Source organism: Lutra lutra, chromosome 18 (assembly GCF_902655055.1).
Source record: "Lutra lutra chromosome 18, mLutLut1.2, whole genome shotgun sequence".
Taxonomy (NCBI): Eukaryota; Metazoa; Chordata; class Mammalia; order Carnivora; family Mustelidae; genus Lutra; species Lutra lutra.
In genome coordinates this window covers 1741630-1759410 of record NC_062295.1, presented here as the reverse complement: position 1 = coordinate 1759410, position 17781 = coordinate 1741630, and the positions used below count along the sequence as shown (strand labels likewise).

Sequence of the window (17781 nt, the reverse complement as noted above, 5' to 3'; positions counted from 1 at the left end):
TCCAGCCCCCACCCTGGCGGCTGCCGTCCCCGTCCCCTGGCGGTCGCCCCTGGCCGCCGGCTGTCCGCAGAGGCCCGCCCGGCCGGCGCGGCCCGCACGTGGGGAGGGGGCGTCTCGGGAGCACGGGGCCGGGTGTAGGGGCGGAGCCAAGGAGCCGGGCGCGCGGCCGGCGCTGGCGGACGGAGGTCAGCGGCCGCAGGAGGGGGACCCAGGCGTCCGGGAGGCGGCGCCAGGTGCCGCGCCCCCGCCCTGGGCCGCCCCCCGCCCGTGACGCGCTCCCCGCCCCTCGGCGCCGGGAGCCCGAGTCCGAGCCCGAGTCCGATCCCGAGCCCGAGCCCGAGCCCGAGCCCGAGCCCGAGGACGGCGCGGGGCGCGGGCGGCGGCGGAGGCGGCGGGAGAGGCAGGAGGATGCGGCCGGGGCCGCGGGGCCGCCGCCGCCGCCTCTGAGCCGCGCCGAGCGCACGGAGCGCAGCCGCGTCGCTGCGGCCCGGCCGCGCCATGGGGAAGGAGCAAGAGCTGGTGCAGGCGGTGAAGGCGGAGGACGTGGGGACCGCGCAGAGGCTGCTGCAGAGGCCGCGGCCCGGGAAGGCCAGTGAGTGCGGGGGGCGCGGGCGCGCGGGGGCCCCGCGGGCGCCGACCCCCCCCACACCCCTCCGGGCGCCGGGCGGCGAGGGGGATGCTGTCGGGTCCCTGGGGGCGGGGCGGGGCCAGCAGCGCCCGGACCCTCGGTCCGTATCCGCTGCACCGGGCGCCGGAGGAGGGGCGGCTCCGAGCACCCGGGGCCCCCCAGCCAGACCCCCCAGAACGGCACCTGGCCGCGGGCGTCCCCCTCCCTTCCCGGGCTACAGACTGACAGCTGGAGGGCTCTGTTGGACTGTCAAAGGGCGAGGCGGATGCCGCCCCCCCTTCCCCACCGTGGAGAGAGGGAGGGGGCCCTGGCGGTGAGGGGCGACCACAGGTCTGGCGGTCCCTGTCAGACCTCCTCCACGCCCCATGTTTAATAACACGCTTTGCAGGGAATGGGGGGCAGGACCATGCTGGGGGTGTGGCTGCCCAGGCATGGCCGGCTGGGGGCCATTTACTCATGGGGGAGCAGAGGCCCAAGGTCGCCCAGCCCAGGGCAGGCTGGGCTCCAGGCAGGTGTAGACCCTGCCACAGACCCTGGTCCTCTCTGGCTTCCCTGCCGGGAAAGGGGCTGGGGAGGAGGGGGGAGGGGGCTCCCACTAGCCATCCTGAGCTTGCGCTGTGAGGGCCCCTGGGAAGGGTTGGGAGCTTGGAGTCCTGATCCCGGCACTCATCCCAGCTCAGCCCAGAGCCTCCCACGGGGCCCCTGGAGATGGATGGATGGGTGTGTGAACCAGCTGCGTGTGCGGCTGCGCACGTATGGCCATGTCAGTGTGTCGGGGCACCTGTGCGGGCGCAGACAAGGCTCCGCAGGATGGCACGTGGGGTCGGAGTGCCCCATGCCCCACCCCACCCCCAGAGACTCTAGGTAACCCAGGAGGCCCCTCCCCTTTCTCCAGGAAGCATGCTGAGAACCGAGCTGGCCTTGGGGCTGGTGGCCCCGGGCAGGTCCTTGAGCAGCAGGAGGACTCCTCCCGCTGCAGCCCCGTCTGCTCTGTGCGGTTCCAGAACCTTGCGGGGTCCCAGATACAGGCTGGCTCTGCCTTCCACACCGGGGCCCGGGGCTGGTCTGCCAGCTGGGGCTGGCTTCAGGGCCTCAGGGCTCAGAAAGGGAGGGCTTCCAGGCAGAGGTACCTGAGGTACCTGAGGTACCTGAGGTAGCTGAGCCTTGAAAGCAGGTGGAGGGGTTGAGATGTGGAAGGCTAGGTAACGGTTTCCACCTAGTGGCCATGGGACCTTGGGCACCGCTGACTCCAGCTCTCCAGGCCTCAGTCTCCTCACCTGTAGGATGGGGACACTTGGGGTCCCAGCCTCATAGCATTGCTGGAAGAACACGGGAAAGCACACAGGAAGTCCAGGCCTTTCTTAAGTCCTCAGGAAGTGCTGACTTGGATTGTTTCCTGAGGCAGCCCGGGATGGGTTTCCAGGGAAGTGGGGCATCCAGTTCAGTCGTACTGGGGTGGTGTGGGGACTTGTCCCTTTACCCGGGTGTCCATCTGAAACTTGGCATTTGTCCCTGCCTGGTCTGCTTTCTGGGAGAGACACCTGCCCTGGCCCCCGTATCTGGGCCCTCTGACTCACAGGGGCGGGCATAATAAGTCAGACAGAGAAATCCCTCCATGAATTAGCTCAGTTGTCATGGCAACACTGGCCTGCTTTGGAGTAAGATGTATTTTGATTCAGCAAAGTGCAGCTGGAGTTTGGGCCATGGGGTGGGGGGCACCCAGTGGTGCTCTCTCAGGCACCCCACCCCAGCCGGACTCCAGACGGCTTCCCATGACTCATGTTTCCATGACCTCCACCCCCTGCTGGCACCTTCCCGCCATCCCAACACCTGAGTGTTGCTCTGGGGTCTGTTGTCCCTGCCATCCCGCCTCGAAGGGACCCTCCCCTGTCATGCATGCTCAGGCACTGTGACCCTCGGCCCCTGTCCTTAAGAGACACTGCTCTGGAGGGAGCTTCCCAGGGTGGGGCCGGCCTCCTGCTGAGCAGGGACATCTGCCCTTTTTTCTGGCCCCACGTCCCCTACCCCGAATTCACAGCAACCTACAGACCAGTGCGCCTGCGTCCTCTCACCTTGGCCCACTAATGCTTCCCTTGCAGCGTCGGGCCCAGAGCTCCGGGCCTGCCCTAGGGAGGCTGAGGGAGTGCCCTGCCGTGTGCTACCAACAGAGGCCAGGACCACATCCCTACAGGAGATAGACGTGGCTCTGTGGGCTGCCGGCAGACCAGGGGCTTCTGTGGTTGGAGGAGCCTCTGGGCAGGGCGTAGAGGGAGGCCACAAGGGCAGGGTGGGAGAGGGGCTGAGGCCAGCTCCCCCACGGCCTCTGCAGCCTGGAGTTTGGGGCTGACCTCAGAGGCAGGATGGTCCCAGGAAAGCGGATAGAGGACTGAGTGACAGGAGCTGGGAGAGCCCACGATGTGGGGTGGGGTGGGGATGAAGTCTGTGCTCATTACCCACGTGGTAGCTGCAGGACCTAGTGCCCTTGTGGAAAAGAGAAAGGGGCTCCTGGGAGGGGTTTCTGGGGACTTCATCTTGGTTCCCACTTGTCGTCGGATCGATGCCCCCTTCCCCCGTCCCTGCTCAGGCCCGTCCAGCCATGCCTGCTCCAGCTTCATTCAGAGCACTTGTCTCCCTGGGAACCCAGGGTCCCCCCTACGAATTGGGGGGTGCTCCAAGATCTCAGGCTCCCCTCCACTTTCTTCTCTGAGGAGACCTGCAGAGGGAGTGGGTGAGATGACCTCGTGAGACCCCCACCTTGTGTAGCGAGTAGTCTTCTGGATGGAGACTCCACCTCCCCACTGGTGTCTGTGCGTGGTCCTGGGTCTTGACCTCTAGCCCCTTTAAAATGTCAGTGCCAGCCGCCGTGGCCATGCTAGCGGTGGGGGAACTAACAAGAAGTGGCAGCAAACATCAGAGCTGGGCAGAGTTATTCTGGGGGGAGACCAGCCTGAGCGCGGCCCTGGTGGGGGAGGGGGCGCTCCAGGACAGTAGTGTAGGGGGTCGGGGATATCAGTTCAGGACAGTTTGCCCAACATCTTGTAGGTGCCCGGTTCTGTTTCAGCCACCAAAGATACAACAGCAAGCAAAATAGATTTTAAAAAACCCTCATCCTTTTGGAGCCTGTACTTTAGTGATGTTTAGGAGATGGACAACAACCAAGATAAATGTTAGTGATAGGAGCAGACAGCAGACACAGGACAGGATGGGGTTGCCGTTCTATATGCCATTCTATATGGGGAGCCCAGCGGGACTCCTCAGAGCAGGTGATGTGGATGAAGTCCTGAAGGACGTGAGGGAGGGAGCCATGGGGATAACTGGGGGAAGAACAGCATCCCACACATATACACAGCATGTGCAAAGGCCCTGTGGCAGGGGCGGCTGGTGTGTGGGAGCATCATCAAGGAGGCTTATGTGGCTGGAAGACGGGTGATGCGAGAGGAGGGCTCTGTCTTATAGGGCCATTGTCCAGGGCTGGCCCTCAGCCCCCGCAACATGGGAGCTGTTGGGGGGTCTTCAGGAGAGGGAGGGGTGGCTCTGGGATCTGACTCATGTTTTCACAGGGTCCCCCTGACCTCAGAGGTATGGAGGACAGACCAAGGGGCAGGGCAGAAGCAAGGATGCCAGTAGGGAAATGATGGCAGTGATCCTTCGGGAGAGGCTGGCCTGGTCAGGGCAGGGACACAGCTGTGGTGGGAAGTGGTAGGATTCCGAGTATGCCTTGAGATGGTCTTGAACGAAGAACCAATAGGATTTGCTGATGGAGATACTTTAAGCTACTTTTAGGGCTGACTCCGAGGTTTTGGCCTGGACCACGGAGGGAAGGGTGGCGTTGCTGCCTCCTCAGATGGACGTCGGGGCCGTCAGGGCCAGCAAAGTGAGCAGAGGGAAGGAGTAGGATGTGGAGAAACGTCTGCCCTGCCCTGTGCTTGAGGAGCCCCTCACAGAGGGGTGGGGTGGGAGTCCCACAAAACTAATATTGGTAGCTGCAGCTTACTGACAGACTCCGTGCCAGACCCTTCATGCTCTAACGGTGGATACGCCCTTAGGCCTATGAGGCTGGCCCCCTTAGTCTCCTTTGAGCTCAAGGCCAAGGCCATAGGGCTAGTAAGGGCCCAGTGTGAGTTTGAACTCGGGTCCATCTGCCTTTGTGGGCTTTGTGGGCCATCGGGGCTGAGGCTGGAGCTGCTCAGGATGCTGTGGGTCACCCAGTGGGTCCTGGAGCAGCCCCTCTGTGACTCGACTCCCTTGGGTTACTGCTCTCGGGGACTCCCACCCCCACCCCTGTCCTAGGCCTGGACAAAGGGGCTTCTGTCCTGCCAGCCCCTCCCTCACAGAGTGACTGACCCACAAATGGGTTATGTAACCATGGCCCAGACAGGCAGGGGCTTGGCTTGAGTCCGGCTGGCCCCGAGCCCACAGGGAGGGCGTCGGGGGGCTCCCCTCCTCCAGCAGTCAGCTGGGGGAGGCCAAGACCGGGGAGGCCCAGGAGGAAACTGGGGCCGCAAAGGGAGGGCTTGGGCCCTTCAGGCTTCGGGCAGACTGATCCCAGGATCCAGATGGGCCCCCAGAGATGTGGTGGCCGTTCTGGTGTGGTCACGCAGGGCCACCAGCCCACCTGCCTGCCTCCCCTTCCTGCCCTACCAGGCAGGACTCATCCACATGGGCAGGCCCAGGGCTCGGACTGGGGGGAGGCTGCACCCTGAATATGCAGATCTTCCCCCAGAGATACCCCAATTTCCGGGTGTTCCAGCCTTCCCAGGCCACCCCCGGCCCCATCTGGGTCCTTCTGAGAAACAGATTGTGCCGGCTCTCTCCCGCCACCAGCAGGTGCTTCGCCAGCGTCCCCAAGGAGGGGGTGCGTGTGCACATGAGTGTGTGTGCCTGTGTGGGTGCACGGCTCTGGCTTCCGTCCTCGTGTGGGGACAGGCCCAGAGCCCTTGGCTCTCTGAACTTGCCAACCCCTTCGTTCGGTGGGAAGCCGGGGTCCAAAAGCTGAGCTCAGGGGATGGAGCTGAACTGAACCAAGTGTTTCTTGACGAAAGACTGAAGACAGCTTTGGCTCTGGGGTCCGGCTGCCCACAGGGGCTGCCCGGAGCCCCCCACACTGTCTCTCTTCCACCCCCACTAGAGCTCCTGGGCTCCACCAAGAAGATCAATGTCAACTTTCAGGACCCTGACGGGTGAGTTCTCAGACAGGGAGTACCAGGCTAGCATAGGGTGCGGGGGGGGTCCCCTGTGGAAGGCTGGGTTGCCAGGCTCCTTGCCCATGCGTGCCCATCCCTGCCCCAGGTTCTCTGCCCTGCACCACGCAGCCCTGAATGGCAACACAGAGCTGATCACCCTGCTGCTGGAGGCCCAGGCTGCTGTGGACATCAAGGACAACAAAGGCAAGGCTGGCCAGGGACCTCAGAGCAGGGGTAGGGGGTCAAGGGCTGGGGCGGAATCCCTAGAGAGGGAGAGGCTCCTGAGGCAGAGGCTCCAGACCAGAGTCTCCCTGTGGGTCGAGGGGGCTTGTCCTGGGCTCAGCGCCCTGCAGGCCGGGCGTGGGTGCAGGGTCAAGGGCCAGCTCCCAATGGCCCCCACTCCACCCCTGGCTGCGCCCAGGCATGCGGCCGCTGCACTATGCGGCCTGGCAGGGGCGGAAGGAGCCCATGAAGCTGGTGCTGAAGGCGGGCTCAGCGGTGAACATCCCATCGGACGAGGGCCACATCCCTCTGCACCTGGCAGCCCAGCACGGCCACTACGACGTGGTAAGGGACACCCCCCGGGGGGCGGGGTGCTGGGGCAGCATGAGCCCCACAGCCACTGGGGGTGCTGACCACGTTCCTTGGCCCCGTAGTCGGAGATGCTGCTGCAGCACCAGTCGAACCCGTGCATGGTGGACAACTCGGGGAAGACACCCCTGGACCTGGCCTGTGAGTTCGGCCGCGTTGGGGTAAGTCTCTTCAGAGTGCCGCGTGGGGCTCTGTTGGCCCCGGCTGCCCCCCAGGAGGGGTGACAATGGGGAGACACCCCTGTGACCCCCTGCCCCGCCCCCGGGCCCCCCTCTCTCTGACCCTCAAGGTGGTCCAGTTGCTCCTGAGTAGCAACATGTGTGCGGCCTTGCTGGAGCCCCGGCCAGGGGACACCACGGACCCCAACGGCACCAGCCCCCTGCACCTGGCGGCCAAGAACGGCCACATTGACATCATCAGGTATGGCCGTGTGCGGGGCCAGCGGGTGGCAGGTGGACCCGGCTGCGGACTTCCTGCTCCCGCGGTGACATCATAAGCCATGCGATGTGGTCAGGCTGCCTGGCCCCACCCGGAAAAGGGTGCCCTGGAGGGGGCTGGGGAATGCACCACGGCTACAGCCCCAGGCCTGGGCTCTGTTGGGGTCCCACCACATGCTGGGCAATCTTGTGGAGACGCTACCATTTCTGAGACTCAGTTTTCCCCTCTGTAAAGTGGGCATCCCAGCTGTGGCTGTACTAGGATGACCCGACAGCAGTTCCCGTCAGTGTGGGGCCCCCGGTGGCGGGCAGCACTTCCACAAATGCTCAATCACTGTCACACGCCGTGTTGTTGGACAGGGCGGTCCTGGGCATGGGGGCCCAGCAGGCGGGATGGGATGGAAGGCTCCTATTGTAAGGGGCTGCCTGCTCCCACCCGCCCGCCCGCCTTCCTTCCAGACTCCTCCTCCAAGCTGGCATCGACATTAACCGCCAGACCAAGGCCGGCACGGCCCTGCACGAGGCCGCACTCTGTGGGAAGACGGAAGTGGTTCGGCTCCTGCTGGATGTGAGTCAGGGGGCCGAGGGGGCGGGGGCTGGTGGGAGCATGGGGTCTCCTGACGGGCCACCCCCTTGACACATACAGAATGGGATTAACGCCCACGTGAGGAACACCTACAGCCAGACGGCCCTGGACATCGTGCACCAGTTCACCACGTCCCAGGCCAGCAAGGAGATCAAACAGCTGCTGCGAGGTGGGCCTGGGGCCGGGGCTGGGCGCTGAAGTGGGGGGCCCTGGCCAGGCCAGCTCCCAGGACTTGGGGGCTCTGCTTCCTGTGTCCCCAGAGGCCTCGGCGGCCCTGCAGGTCCGGGCAACCAAGGATTATTGCAACAATTACGACCTGACCAGTCTCAACGTGAAAGCTGGGGACATCATCACGGTAAGGCCAGTCTGGGGCTGTGGGAGCAAGGACAGGCAGGACCCCGTGCACTAACCCCACACCCGTGCCGCAACTGGGGTGTCTGGGGTTCTGGGCGGGGAGGCCCAGGTTACCCACCCACTGGAGCTGGACCTGGAGGGGTGTCTCCCTGAGCGTGCTCCCCCACCTCATCTGGCCAGGTCCTCGAGCAGCACCCGGATGGCCGGTGGAAGGGCTGTATCCATGACAACCGGACAGGCAACGACAGGGTGGGCTACTTTCCATCGTCCCTGGGCGAGGCCATTGTGAAACGAGCAGGCAAGTCCCACCCAGGCCTGGGCTTGGGGGCCAGAAGGAAGCAAGGTCACTGCTGGGTGGGGGGCCCCGAGGGGGGTCCTGCCAGCTGTCTTGTCGGCGTCCCCACACCAAGGCCCTCATTTCTTTACTAGGCGGTGCCCACCAGCCGCTAGGAGTAGACAGGGATCCAGGTGGGTGGCACTCTTGCTCTCAAGCTCACGCCGAGGGAGGGAGGGGAGCAGGGGGCAGTGTAGTAAATGCGCCAGCAAACGTGCCCACTAATGGCATAAGCGGTGTGGGTGGAGATCTGCTTTTTATTTATTTTTATTAGTTTCGGGTAACATTCGGTGATTCACCCATCGCATGGAGACCTGCTTTTAGGACAGGGTGCTCAGAGAAGGCACTGCAAAGTGGGAGGGGCTGGCCCTGGGCAGAGCACCCAGACGGCAGGAATGACATATGCAAAGGCACTGGGGCAGAAGGAAGCATGGTGTCAGGGCCCCAAAGGAGGCCAGTATAGCATGGCCAGCCAGAGTGAGGAAGGGGGATGCAGGGCAAGGCCACAGGGCATGGATTGCTTTCAGGCAGGGGGTCGGCAAGATGGTTTACCTCCTAGAGGGGATGTGGACATCGACAGGTGAGGTAAAGGGACAGAGGGGGGCCGGTGAGGAGTCATGGCCATCCCACCCAGGGTCATCTAGGTTTTTGGGGACTTCTTGCCTCTCCCTGCTCTCCTGGCGAAGAGGGGGTACACCCTCTGTGCTCCCCACCCCCCACCCAGGGCCACAGGGCCACTGGCGTGACAGCCTGGCCTAGGCCCTCTTGCCAGGGTGTCCTGCTCTCAAATGTCTAGGGTGGGGAGGGGACTTCTGAGGCTCTCTCAGCTCCTTGGAGACAGCGGGGGCCAGAGGAGGCTACAGTGCTGACCTGAGGGGCCTCTGCTCTGCCCAGGCTCTGGGGCCAGGCCGGGGGCACCCCTCACTGTGTCCGGCCCTCAGGCCTGGCTGGTTCAAGATACAGGGAGGCTGTGCTTGGCCTACAGGTCCTCGAGCCAGCGCTGAACCAAGCCCATCGCAGGCGGGCGGTTCATCAGGGCCCTCTGCACCCCCTGAGGAGATCTGGGTGCTGCGGAAGCCTTTTGCAGGTAGTAGGGGAGCTCCGGAGGTCAGGGCGGGATCCGTCTCCTGGGGTAGGGCCAGGCCAGTGCCCGCTGATGGGGTTCCTCATGCCCACAGGTGCGGACCGCAGTGGCAGCTTGAGCAGCGTGGCCGGAGCCAGAGGCAGTGGGGGCCACACCCTGCATGCAGGCTCTGAAGGGGTCAAGGTAGGTGGTCTGGGGGGAGGGTTGGGGCGGCCGGGGCACCGAGCAGCGCCGGCCAGCCCGCCTATCTGGGTTGTAGCTCCTGGCAACAGTGCTCTCCCAGAAGTCCGTCTCTGAGTCCAGCCCCGGGGACAGCCCCGTCAAGCCTCCAGAAGGCTCCACAGGTAAGAGCAAGGAGGCAACACCACCCGCCTGGCCAGGAGGCGGCCCCCAGCAACCCCCGCCCCACCACACCCTCTCCTCTCCAGGTGCGGCCCGGGCCCCGCCTCCAGCGGCCCCCGCCGGGCAGGTGTTCGGGGAGCAGCCCCCCAGGAAGCTGGAGCCGGCATCGGAGGGCAAGGTACAGGGCCCGGGCTGGCCGCGGGGAGGGGCTCCCGGGCAGCCTGCTTGGTCTGGCCACTGCGTGGCGGGGGGCCCTTGACAGGCCAGGCCCGTACTTCTGTCCGTCTGTCAGTCTGTGTGTGTAGGTGTTGTCTCTTGCGTGGGTCGTGTGTGTGAGCTGGTGCGTCCGGGAAGTGTGACGTGGGTGTGAGGTGAGCAAGGGCTGTGCCTGCGTGTGGGTGGTGACGGCGAGCCGGGCACGTGCGCCTGTGTGTGTGTGTGTGTGTGTGTGCGTGTGTGCACGCCCTGAGCGCGCCGGCGTGTGCCTGAGGCATGGGTGTGAGGCAAGACCAGGTGTGTGTAGGGGTGAGAAGGGTCCCGTGTGCTGGGAAGGTGCGAGCGGCTGGCTGTGTCCTCCCGCACCTCTGGACAGAGCCCACCTGCTCAGGAGTGGAGGGGCTCCTCCGAGCGGCACCGCCTGCAGCCGCATTCCCGAGCCCCCCCTCCCGCCCCCAGCCCCTCTAGTGGGGGCACCACAGGGTGTCCCTGGTGCAGGAACAGGGAGGCGGGGAGGGGATGGGCAGGGAAGCCTGCGGCTCGGACGGCTCGGACGGCAGCCGGACCCTTCTGCTGGAGATCGTGGGAGGAGGCGGGATGGCCGACGGAGCTGGTGGCGGCGGCAGCATCTGGGAGCACAGCGAGAGGAGGAACTCCAGGGCCAAGCTGCCCCCGGGGCCCGGCTACAGGGGGAGCAGCGGACAGCAGACTGAGCGGCCGAGCGGAGGAGGACCTGGCCCGGTGGCCGGGGTGCACGGCTGGCAGGCGAGCCTGCAGCGCCTGCCTTGTGTCTTCCAGAGCGCCGAGGCTGTGAGCCAGTGGCTCTCCACGTTCCAGCTGCAGCTCTATGCCCCCAACTTCGTCGGCGCTGGCTATGACCTGCCCACCATCAGCCGCATGACTCCGGAGGTGAGGCGCCCAGAGGCTGGCCGTGGGCTGTGACTGAGCTCAGGCCCTGGCCTCCCGCTCATGGGCCTCTCCTCTACCTAGGATCTCACGGCCATTGGGGTCACCAAGCCAGGCCACCGGAAGAAGATCACCGCAGAGATCAGCGGCCTGAGCATCCCTGACTGGCTGCCTGAGCACAAACCCGTAAGGCTCCCTGCACCCCAGTGGCTGTGCCCGGGGCGCTCAGACAGACAGACAGACTGACTGCTTCCCTGGCTACAGCTCTCATCCACCCTCTGTCCGTCACGGGCACTGGAGCCAGCCTTCCTGGGGCAGGAGCAGGGGCGGCAGCCTCCAGGCCAGGAAACCTTGTCAGGGCAAGGGGACCCTGAAGCCAGGCGGGTGTCCCTTGGCAGTGCCTGGGCCCCTTCTGCCTTAGGCAGCCACAGCCACACCACGTGGCAGTCGACAGCGCTGCCCACCGCGTGTGCACCCAGACCCCATAGAGGACCCCGTGTGGACGGGAAGGGCTGGCACGCATCCAGGCCCATGCATGGGGGCATGTGTGTCTGCTTCGTGTACACAGACAGCACACGTGCACCAAATGTAGTCGAGGCGCCTGCTGACGCATGCATGCCCACCCCCACACTTAGCGGCACGTGCCGGCTGTGTGGACAGTGGACACCCACACAGACCGCGGGCTGTGCCGTCCCCAGCACTCACTCGTGTGCTGCGACAGGGTCTGGGGCTGGGGAAGCCGGGCCCGAGGCCGGTTGCATCTACGCTGCCTGGGAGCCCCCTGCCCCCCGAAGGGCCTGGGGCTGTCGGCTGGTGACAGGCGTGTTCCTGCTCTCCCGGCCTGCCTCAGCCCACTCAGTCAGCGGCTCGGGGGTGCTCCCAATGAGCACGTCCCTGTCCCGTGGGCCTCATGCTGCTCTGTGCACCTGGGGGGAACCAAATGTGCCATGTGCTGGTGGGTGAGTGGTGTCCAGCCGCAAGAGTGGACAGGTGGCTCTGGGTGAAGAGCATCATGGGTATTTCCGTGCGTGTGTGCGTGGCTATGTGACCAGTGCCCAGCATGGGTGTGGAAATGGGCGAGAGCGTGACGTGGAGGGTGTTGGTGCCCATGTATGGCTGGGATGCAGGTTGCAAGTATGTGTGTGTGTGTGTGTGTGTGTGTGTGTGTGTGTTTCTGGCCGGTGCTGCCTGTATGTCTGTGTCTGTGATGTTGCAAGTCGTGTCCCCTGGGTGCTATCCCCGTGGCTGCCTTGGCAGGTGAGGGAGCGTGTGTTTCCCCTCCCCCCCGATGCTGTCCTGAGGATAGGGTCGTCCCTGTGTGTGTGTGTGTTTGCGTGTGTCCGCACAGGCATGTGAGCTGGCCTTGGGCTCCTACTGAGGTCGCGCTATCTCCAAAGCTGACACCTCTGGCCTGTCCATTTTGTCCTTCTGTCTGTCTGTGCCAGGCTGGCCCGGTGCCCCTACCCCTGAAAGCTCGGAGCAGCGAGCAGGGTGTGGCCCACCAGCTTGGGCTGCCCTTGGTGTCCTACTCCACAGGCGAACCTGGCGGTGTGGTTGTCCATGATCGGCCTGGCCCAGTACTACAAGGTGCTGGTGGACAATGGCTACGAGAACATCGACTTCATCACTGACATCACGTGGGAGGACCTGCAGGAGATCGGCATCACGAAGCTGGGTGAGGCACAGGCCCCGGCTCCCTCCATCTCCCAGTCTCTGCCCCTGTCCCGGGCCTGACCGGCCCCGTGCCCCACTCAGGACACCAGAAGAAGCTGATGCTGGCTGTGAGGAAACTGGCAGAGCTGCAGAAGGCAGAGTACGCCAAGTACGAGGGGGGACCCCTGCGCCGGAAGGCCCCACAGTCGCTTGAAGTCATGGCCATTGAGTCGCCAACCCCAGCGGAGCCGGCCCCTGCTGAGTGCCAGTCTCCTAAGATGACCACCTTCCAGGACAGCGAGCTCAGTGGCGAGCTGCAGGCTGCCATGACGGGCCCGGCAGAGGGCGCGACCGCCACCACTGCCGAGAAGCCCTCCAATCACCTGCCCCCCACGCCAAGGGCCTCCATGCGGCCGGAGCCCAGCCTGGGTGGACAGGCACGGCACCTGAGCAGCTCTCAGGAGCTGCTGGGTGATGGGCCTCCCGGGCCTGGCAGCCCCATGTCACGGAGCCAGGAGTACCTGCTGGACGAGGGGCCGGCTCCCGGCACCCCTCCCAAGGAGAGCCGGCCCAGCCGCCATGGCCACAGCGTCAAGCGGGCCAGCGTTCCGCCGGTGCCGGGCAAGCCTCGGCAGGTCCTTCCGCCGGGGGCCAGCCACTTCACACCCCCTCAGACGCCCACTAAAGCCCAGCCAGGCTCCCCTCAGGCCCTGGGGGGGCCTCACGGTCCCACCCCAGCCACAGCCAAGGTGAAGCCCACTCCACAGCTGCTGCCACCAGCAGAGCGGCCCATGTCACCCCGTTCACTGCCCCAGTCGCCCACACACCGTGGCTTTGCCTACGTGCTCCCCCAGCCCGTGGAGAGCGATGCCGGGCCCGCGCCTCCTGGGCCTGCCCCTGCGGCTGTGCCCCCGCCCGTGCCCACGCTGTGCCTGCCTCCGGAGGCCGACGCGGAGCCAGGGCGGCCCAAGAAACGCGCCCACAGCCTGAACCGCTATGCAGCATCCGACAGCGAGCCCGAGCGGGACGAGCTGTCGGTGCCGGCGGCCGCGGGGCCCTATGCCACAGTCCAGCGGCGTGTGGGCCGGAGCCACTCGGTGCGAGCGCCCGCCGGCACCGACAAAAACGTCAACCGCAGCCAGTCCTTTGCGGTGCGGCCCCGGAAGAAGGGGCCGCCCCCGCCCCCGCCCAAGCGTTCCAGCTCAGCCATGGCCAGCGCCAACCTGGCCGATGAGTCGGCCCCGGATGCTGAGACAGAGGGGGCTGGGACCGAGGAGGGCCGGCTGGGGGTGCGGGCACAGCGCCGGCGGGCTAGTGATCTGGCCGGCAGCGTGGACACAGGCAGTGCCGGCAGCGTGAAGAGCATCGCAGCCATGCTAGAGCTGTCCTCCATTGGGGGTGGGGGCCGTGCGGCCCGCAGGCCCCCGGAGGGCCACCCCACACCTCGCCCTGCCAGCCCGGAGCCAGGCCGGGTTGCCACAGTGCTGGCCTCCGTGAAGCACAAGGAAGCCATCGGGCCTGACGGTGAGGTAGTGAACCGGCGTCGCACGCTCAGCGGGCCCGTGACGGGACTTCTGGCCACTGCCCGCCGGGGTCCTGGGGAGTCAGGGGGGCCCGCAGATCACGGCCACTTTGTGGAGGACGGTGCCACCCGGCAGCGGTCTCGAGGCCCAGCTAAGGGTGAGGCGAGTGCGGAGGGCCCGCCCCTGGCCCGGGTGGAGGCCAGTGCCACGCTCAAAAGGCGCATCCGAGCCAAGCAGAGCCAGCAGGAGAGCGTCAAGTTCATCCTGACTGAGTCTGACACGGTCAAGCGCCGGCCCAAGGCCAAGGAGCGGGAGGCAGGTCCCGAGCCGCCCCCCCAACTGTCCGTGTACCAGAACGGCACAGGCACCGTGCGCCGCAGACCCACCTCGGAGCAGGCTGGGCCCCCTGAGCTGCCCCCACCACCCCCACCTGCAGAACCCCCGCCCTCCGACCTGTTGCATCTTCCCCCCCTGCCCCCGCCTGACACCGATACCCGGAAGCCAGTGAAGCCGCCAGTCTCTCCCAAACCCGTGCTGGCTCAGCCTGTGCCCAAGATCCAGGGCTCACCGACACCCGCTTCCAAGAAGGTGCCGCTGCCAGGTCCTGGCAGCCCAGGTAGGTGAAGGAGCCAGCTGGGGAAGGGCCCCTCCCCACCTCGCCACTGCATGATCTGAGGGGGTTTCCTCTTCTTGGATTTGAGCCAAGGCCAGGTGGAATGGGGTGGGAAAGTGTCCTCAGACCCTCTCATCCACTCACCCGCTGCACAACTCTGCTGCCCCAGAACTGGGAGGAGGGTGGATGTTCATCCCTTTGCTCAGTGAAGGAGGCACAGAAACACGTGGATAACCGCACCTGTGGAGGGAGGTGGAGCAGGTGCACCATGCTGGGTCGCGGAGATCTCTGACCAGGCTGGAGAGCGACCCCAGCAGGAGAGGGAGGGAGCGGGCTTCCAAGCAGAAGGATCAGAGGTGCAGAGGCCCTGTGGTATTCAAGCAACCCGAGGGCCAGTGATTGAGGCAGGCCACACGTGATGGGGGTCCGGGGTAGGGGGCGGACCGGGAGGGGTCTGGAAGCGGTGGCGCGGGCAGGTATGCATAGCGAAGCGCGCCGCCTGGCGGCTGCGGGGAGCCAAGAGTCCGAGGGGCAGCGGCCGACTTCTCCGGGGCGGGGGACCAGGAGGGGCGCTGCCGCAAGGCTCCTGGCGGGACGCGCCGCCTCCCTCCGTCCCACCCCGGTGCGAGTCTCCTCCTCCCCGCAGAGGTGAAGCGCGCCCACGGCACGCCGCCGCCTGTGTCTCCCAAGCCGCCGCCGCCGCCCACGGCGCCCAAGCCGGCCAAGGCCGCCGCGGGGTTGCAGTCGGGCAGTGCCAGCCCGTCCCCCGCGCCCTCGCCGGCTCGCCAGCCGCCCACCGCCCTCGCCAAGCCGGCCAGCACGCCGCCCTCGCTGAGCGCCAGCCCCGCCAAACCCCCGTCCCCCGGCGCGCCCGCGCTGCACGTGCCCGCCAAGCCTCCGCGCGCCGCCGCCGCTGCCGCCGCCGCCGCCGCCGCCGGCCCCCCCGCCGCGCCCGACGGCGCCTCGCCCGGAGACAGCGCCCGCCAGAAGCTGGAGGAGACGAGCGCGTGCCTGGCGGCGGCGCTGCAAGCCGTGGAAGAGAAGATCCGGCAGGAGGACGCGCAGGGCGCACGGTAGGTGCGGGGCCGGGGGGCCGGTCCGGCGGGGTGCGGGGTCTGCGCGCCACCCTCACCCGCGCGCGCTCCGAGGCTGCGGCGCACGGGCTGGAGTCGGCGGGGCGGCGGGGGCATCGGGGCGGGGCGCGCGGGGCGGGGCCTGGGGCGGCGGGGGCGGGGACGAGTCGTGAGGGGCGGAGTCGCGGCCTGTGGAGCGGGGCAGCGGGACGCGGTCCAGCCGTGTGGGGCTGGGGGTGAGTCGACCCGTGAGGGGCGGGGCCCGGGGCAGCGGGGCGGGGTCGCGTCGTGCGAGGCAGGGCCCGGGACGGCCGGGTGGGGCTCCCCCTGTGTGAGGCGGGGACGGGGTCGAGTCGTCTGGGGAGCGACTCGGGGCTGCGGCGGCGGGGAGAGGGCGGGACGGAGTGGAGCCGTGCAGGGGGACCGGGCGGTAGCGGGGGCCGGGCAGAGGGGCCGCGGGCGGGGCCCCGGCGGGGTGTTCAGCGCCCGCGCCGCCCGCTGACGCCGCGCCCGCCCCCAGCCCCTCGTCGGCGGAGAAGAGCACCGGCAGCATACTGGACGACATCGGCAGCATGTTCGACGACCTGGCCGACCAGCTGGACGCCATGCTGGAGTGACGCGGCCGCTCACGTCGGGACCGCCCGCGCCGCCCGGGTCCCGGCCCGCACACTGATCTTTACCTCAGGGTGGGCACCTCTGGGCGCAGCGCGAGCGGGCAGGGCGGCCAGCCGACGGGGACCAGGCGGGCGGGGTCGGGCCCATGCTGCCCGTCCCGGCACAAGCACAACGCCTGCGCCTGCGCCTGGGCCGGGCCGGGCCTGGCCAGGGCACCCAAGGGCTCTGGGTGAACGCTGCTGCCCGGCGGGTGCCCGCTCCTGTCTGCTGCTCCCCGTGCAATAACTGCTGGGCTACCCGCCTGCCCAGGCCAGGCCTCTCCTGCTGGGGGTGGAGGAGGGGCGGCCCGGCCCCCTGCCCTGAGCCCCGGCTGGGCCTGCCCCTGTCCGGCAGGCAGCCGGAGGCAGGCAGCTGCTCTGGCCCCTCCCCGATCTGTGGCAGAGCACAGGCCTATGCCCAGCACAGAACTGCCCAGTGGGGACCTCTGCCAGCCGCTCCAGCGCAGCACAAGGGGCTGGGACTGGGGTTGCGCCCCTGCACCCTGTATCCCCCCAGAATATAAGCTATCGAGAGTATTAATTTATTGGGAATGAGCTGAGGCAGATTTCCCCAGAGAAACTAAAAGGTATAACTTTAACAAATATATATTTAAAGAAAGAAAAATATTATTGATTCTATAGAAAACCATTTACCAACTGTAAGGACACTGAAGTCTAGCTCAAGACAAAAGCTGTTAGAGGCCCTGGTCATCTGTCTGTCTATCCTTCCCTCCCTCTGTCCAGGACCCCTGGCCCAGTAGCACAAAACAGGAGGCTGGGGTCTGGCAGGGTCCATGCTCCGCTAGGGCCTCCCCACCCTCCCTCTCTCCTAACTTCTCTGCGTCTGAAGAACTTGAAGGATGTGCCTTGCTTGCTGCTGGGCTGTGTCCTCCACACCGAGGAGCTGGTGGGGAGGGCTCCCTGCCCTCCCAGGGTGCCGGTGGGAGGTGCGCCTGGGCTTTGGGGGAGCTGTGCGTGCAACGTGGGCACGCCAGGCAGGTGAGAGCGGTGGGCACAGGGCGTGCATGCCAGAGTGCGTGTGGCGCGTGTGACGGTGTGCCTGACCCTCCCTCCCCAGGGCCCCCCATCCAAAGTCGCTCCGACGCTTCTGCTCACGGTCCCAGGCTATGTCATGTGGTCGTTCTTACCCTCTCTTTTCTCTCTCCCCTCTTTCCAAAAAAGTACTGACTGGCCTCCTCTATTGTGTTTGCTGATCCACGTGTGTCGGGCACCACTTTGACCTTTCTTAAAAAAAAACAAAAAACAAAAACAAAAAAAGCCGAAAACCAGCGGTTGTGACGTGGGCGGGCAGAGGGGATCAACCAAGGTGGCATCTGGGCGTGTGGGGCCCCTTCCAACTGTCATGCCCTGGTAATTCCCCAGGTGGGTGCGCCCGGCCTGTCTTCAGCGGGCGGCCCAGGCTGGGGCTTCAGCAAGTGGGGAGGGGTTCCTAGCAGGGAGCTACTGTCAGCTGCCAATAAACAGCAGAAAACAGAGCTGCCTGGCTCACTTCTTGGGGATGTGTGTTGGGGAGAACGGGGGTCTAGCTTGTTCCTGGCAGTGAGGAGTCACCAAGAGGGCCACACCCCAGGGCTGACAAGAGGA

General features: G+C 66.4%; 1 protein-coding gene across 5 annotated transcripts; it reads left to right on the top strand.

Annotated features, from left to right (window-relative positions):
* The first annotated feature begins 397 nt into the window (after positions 1-397).
* Positions 398-17778, top strand: CASKIN1 (CASK interacting protein 1). Of its 5 annotated transcripts, none has more exons than XM_047712827.1 (21): positions 398-592; positions 5757-5808; positions 5918-6015; positions 6233-6378; positions 6468-6563; positions 6692-6822; positions 7299-7407; positions 7486-7594; positions 7686-7780; positions 7960-8077; positions 8209-8247; positions 9099-9200; positions 9292-9380; positions 9457-9541; positions 9626-9717; positions 10554-10664; positions 10746-10847; positions 12198-12336; positions 12417-14453; positions 15097-15523; positions 16044-17778. In XM_047712827.1, the coding sequence occupies exons 1-21, from the start codon at positions 499-501 to the stop codon at positions 16138-16140; spliced, it is 4368 nt and encodes a 1455-aa protein (XP_047568783.1). In that variant the 5' UTR covers positions 398-498; the 3' UTR covers positions 16141-17778. The 5 variants fall into 5 exon arrangements, with proteins under 5 accessions (XP_047568783.1, XP_047568784.1, XP_047568785.1 ...); XM_047712830.1 differs by lacking the exon at positions 398-592 and adding an exon at positions 5319-5455; XM_047712828.1 differs by lacking the exon at positions 8209-8247.
* The last annotated feature ends 3 nt before the right edge of the window (positions 17779-17781 follow it).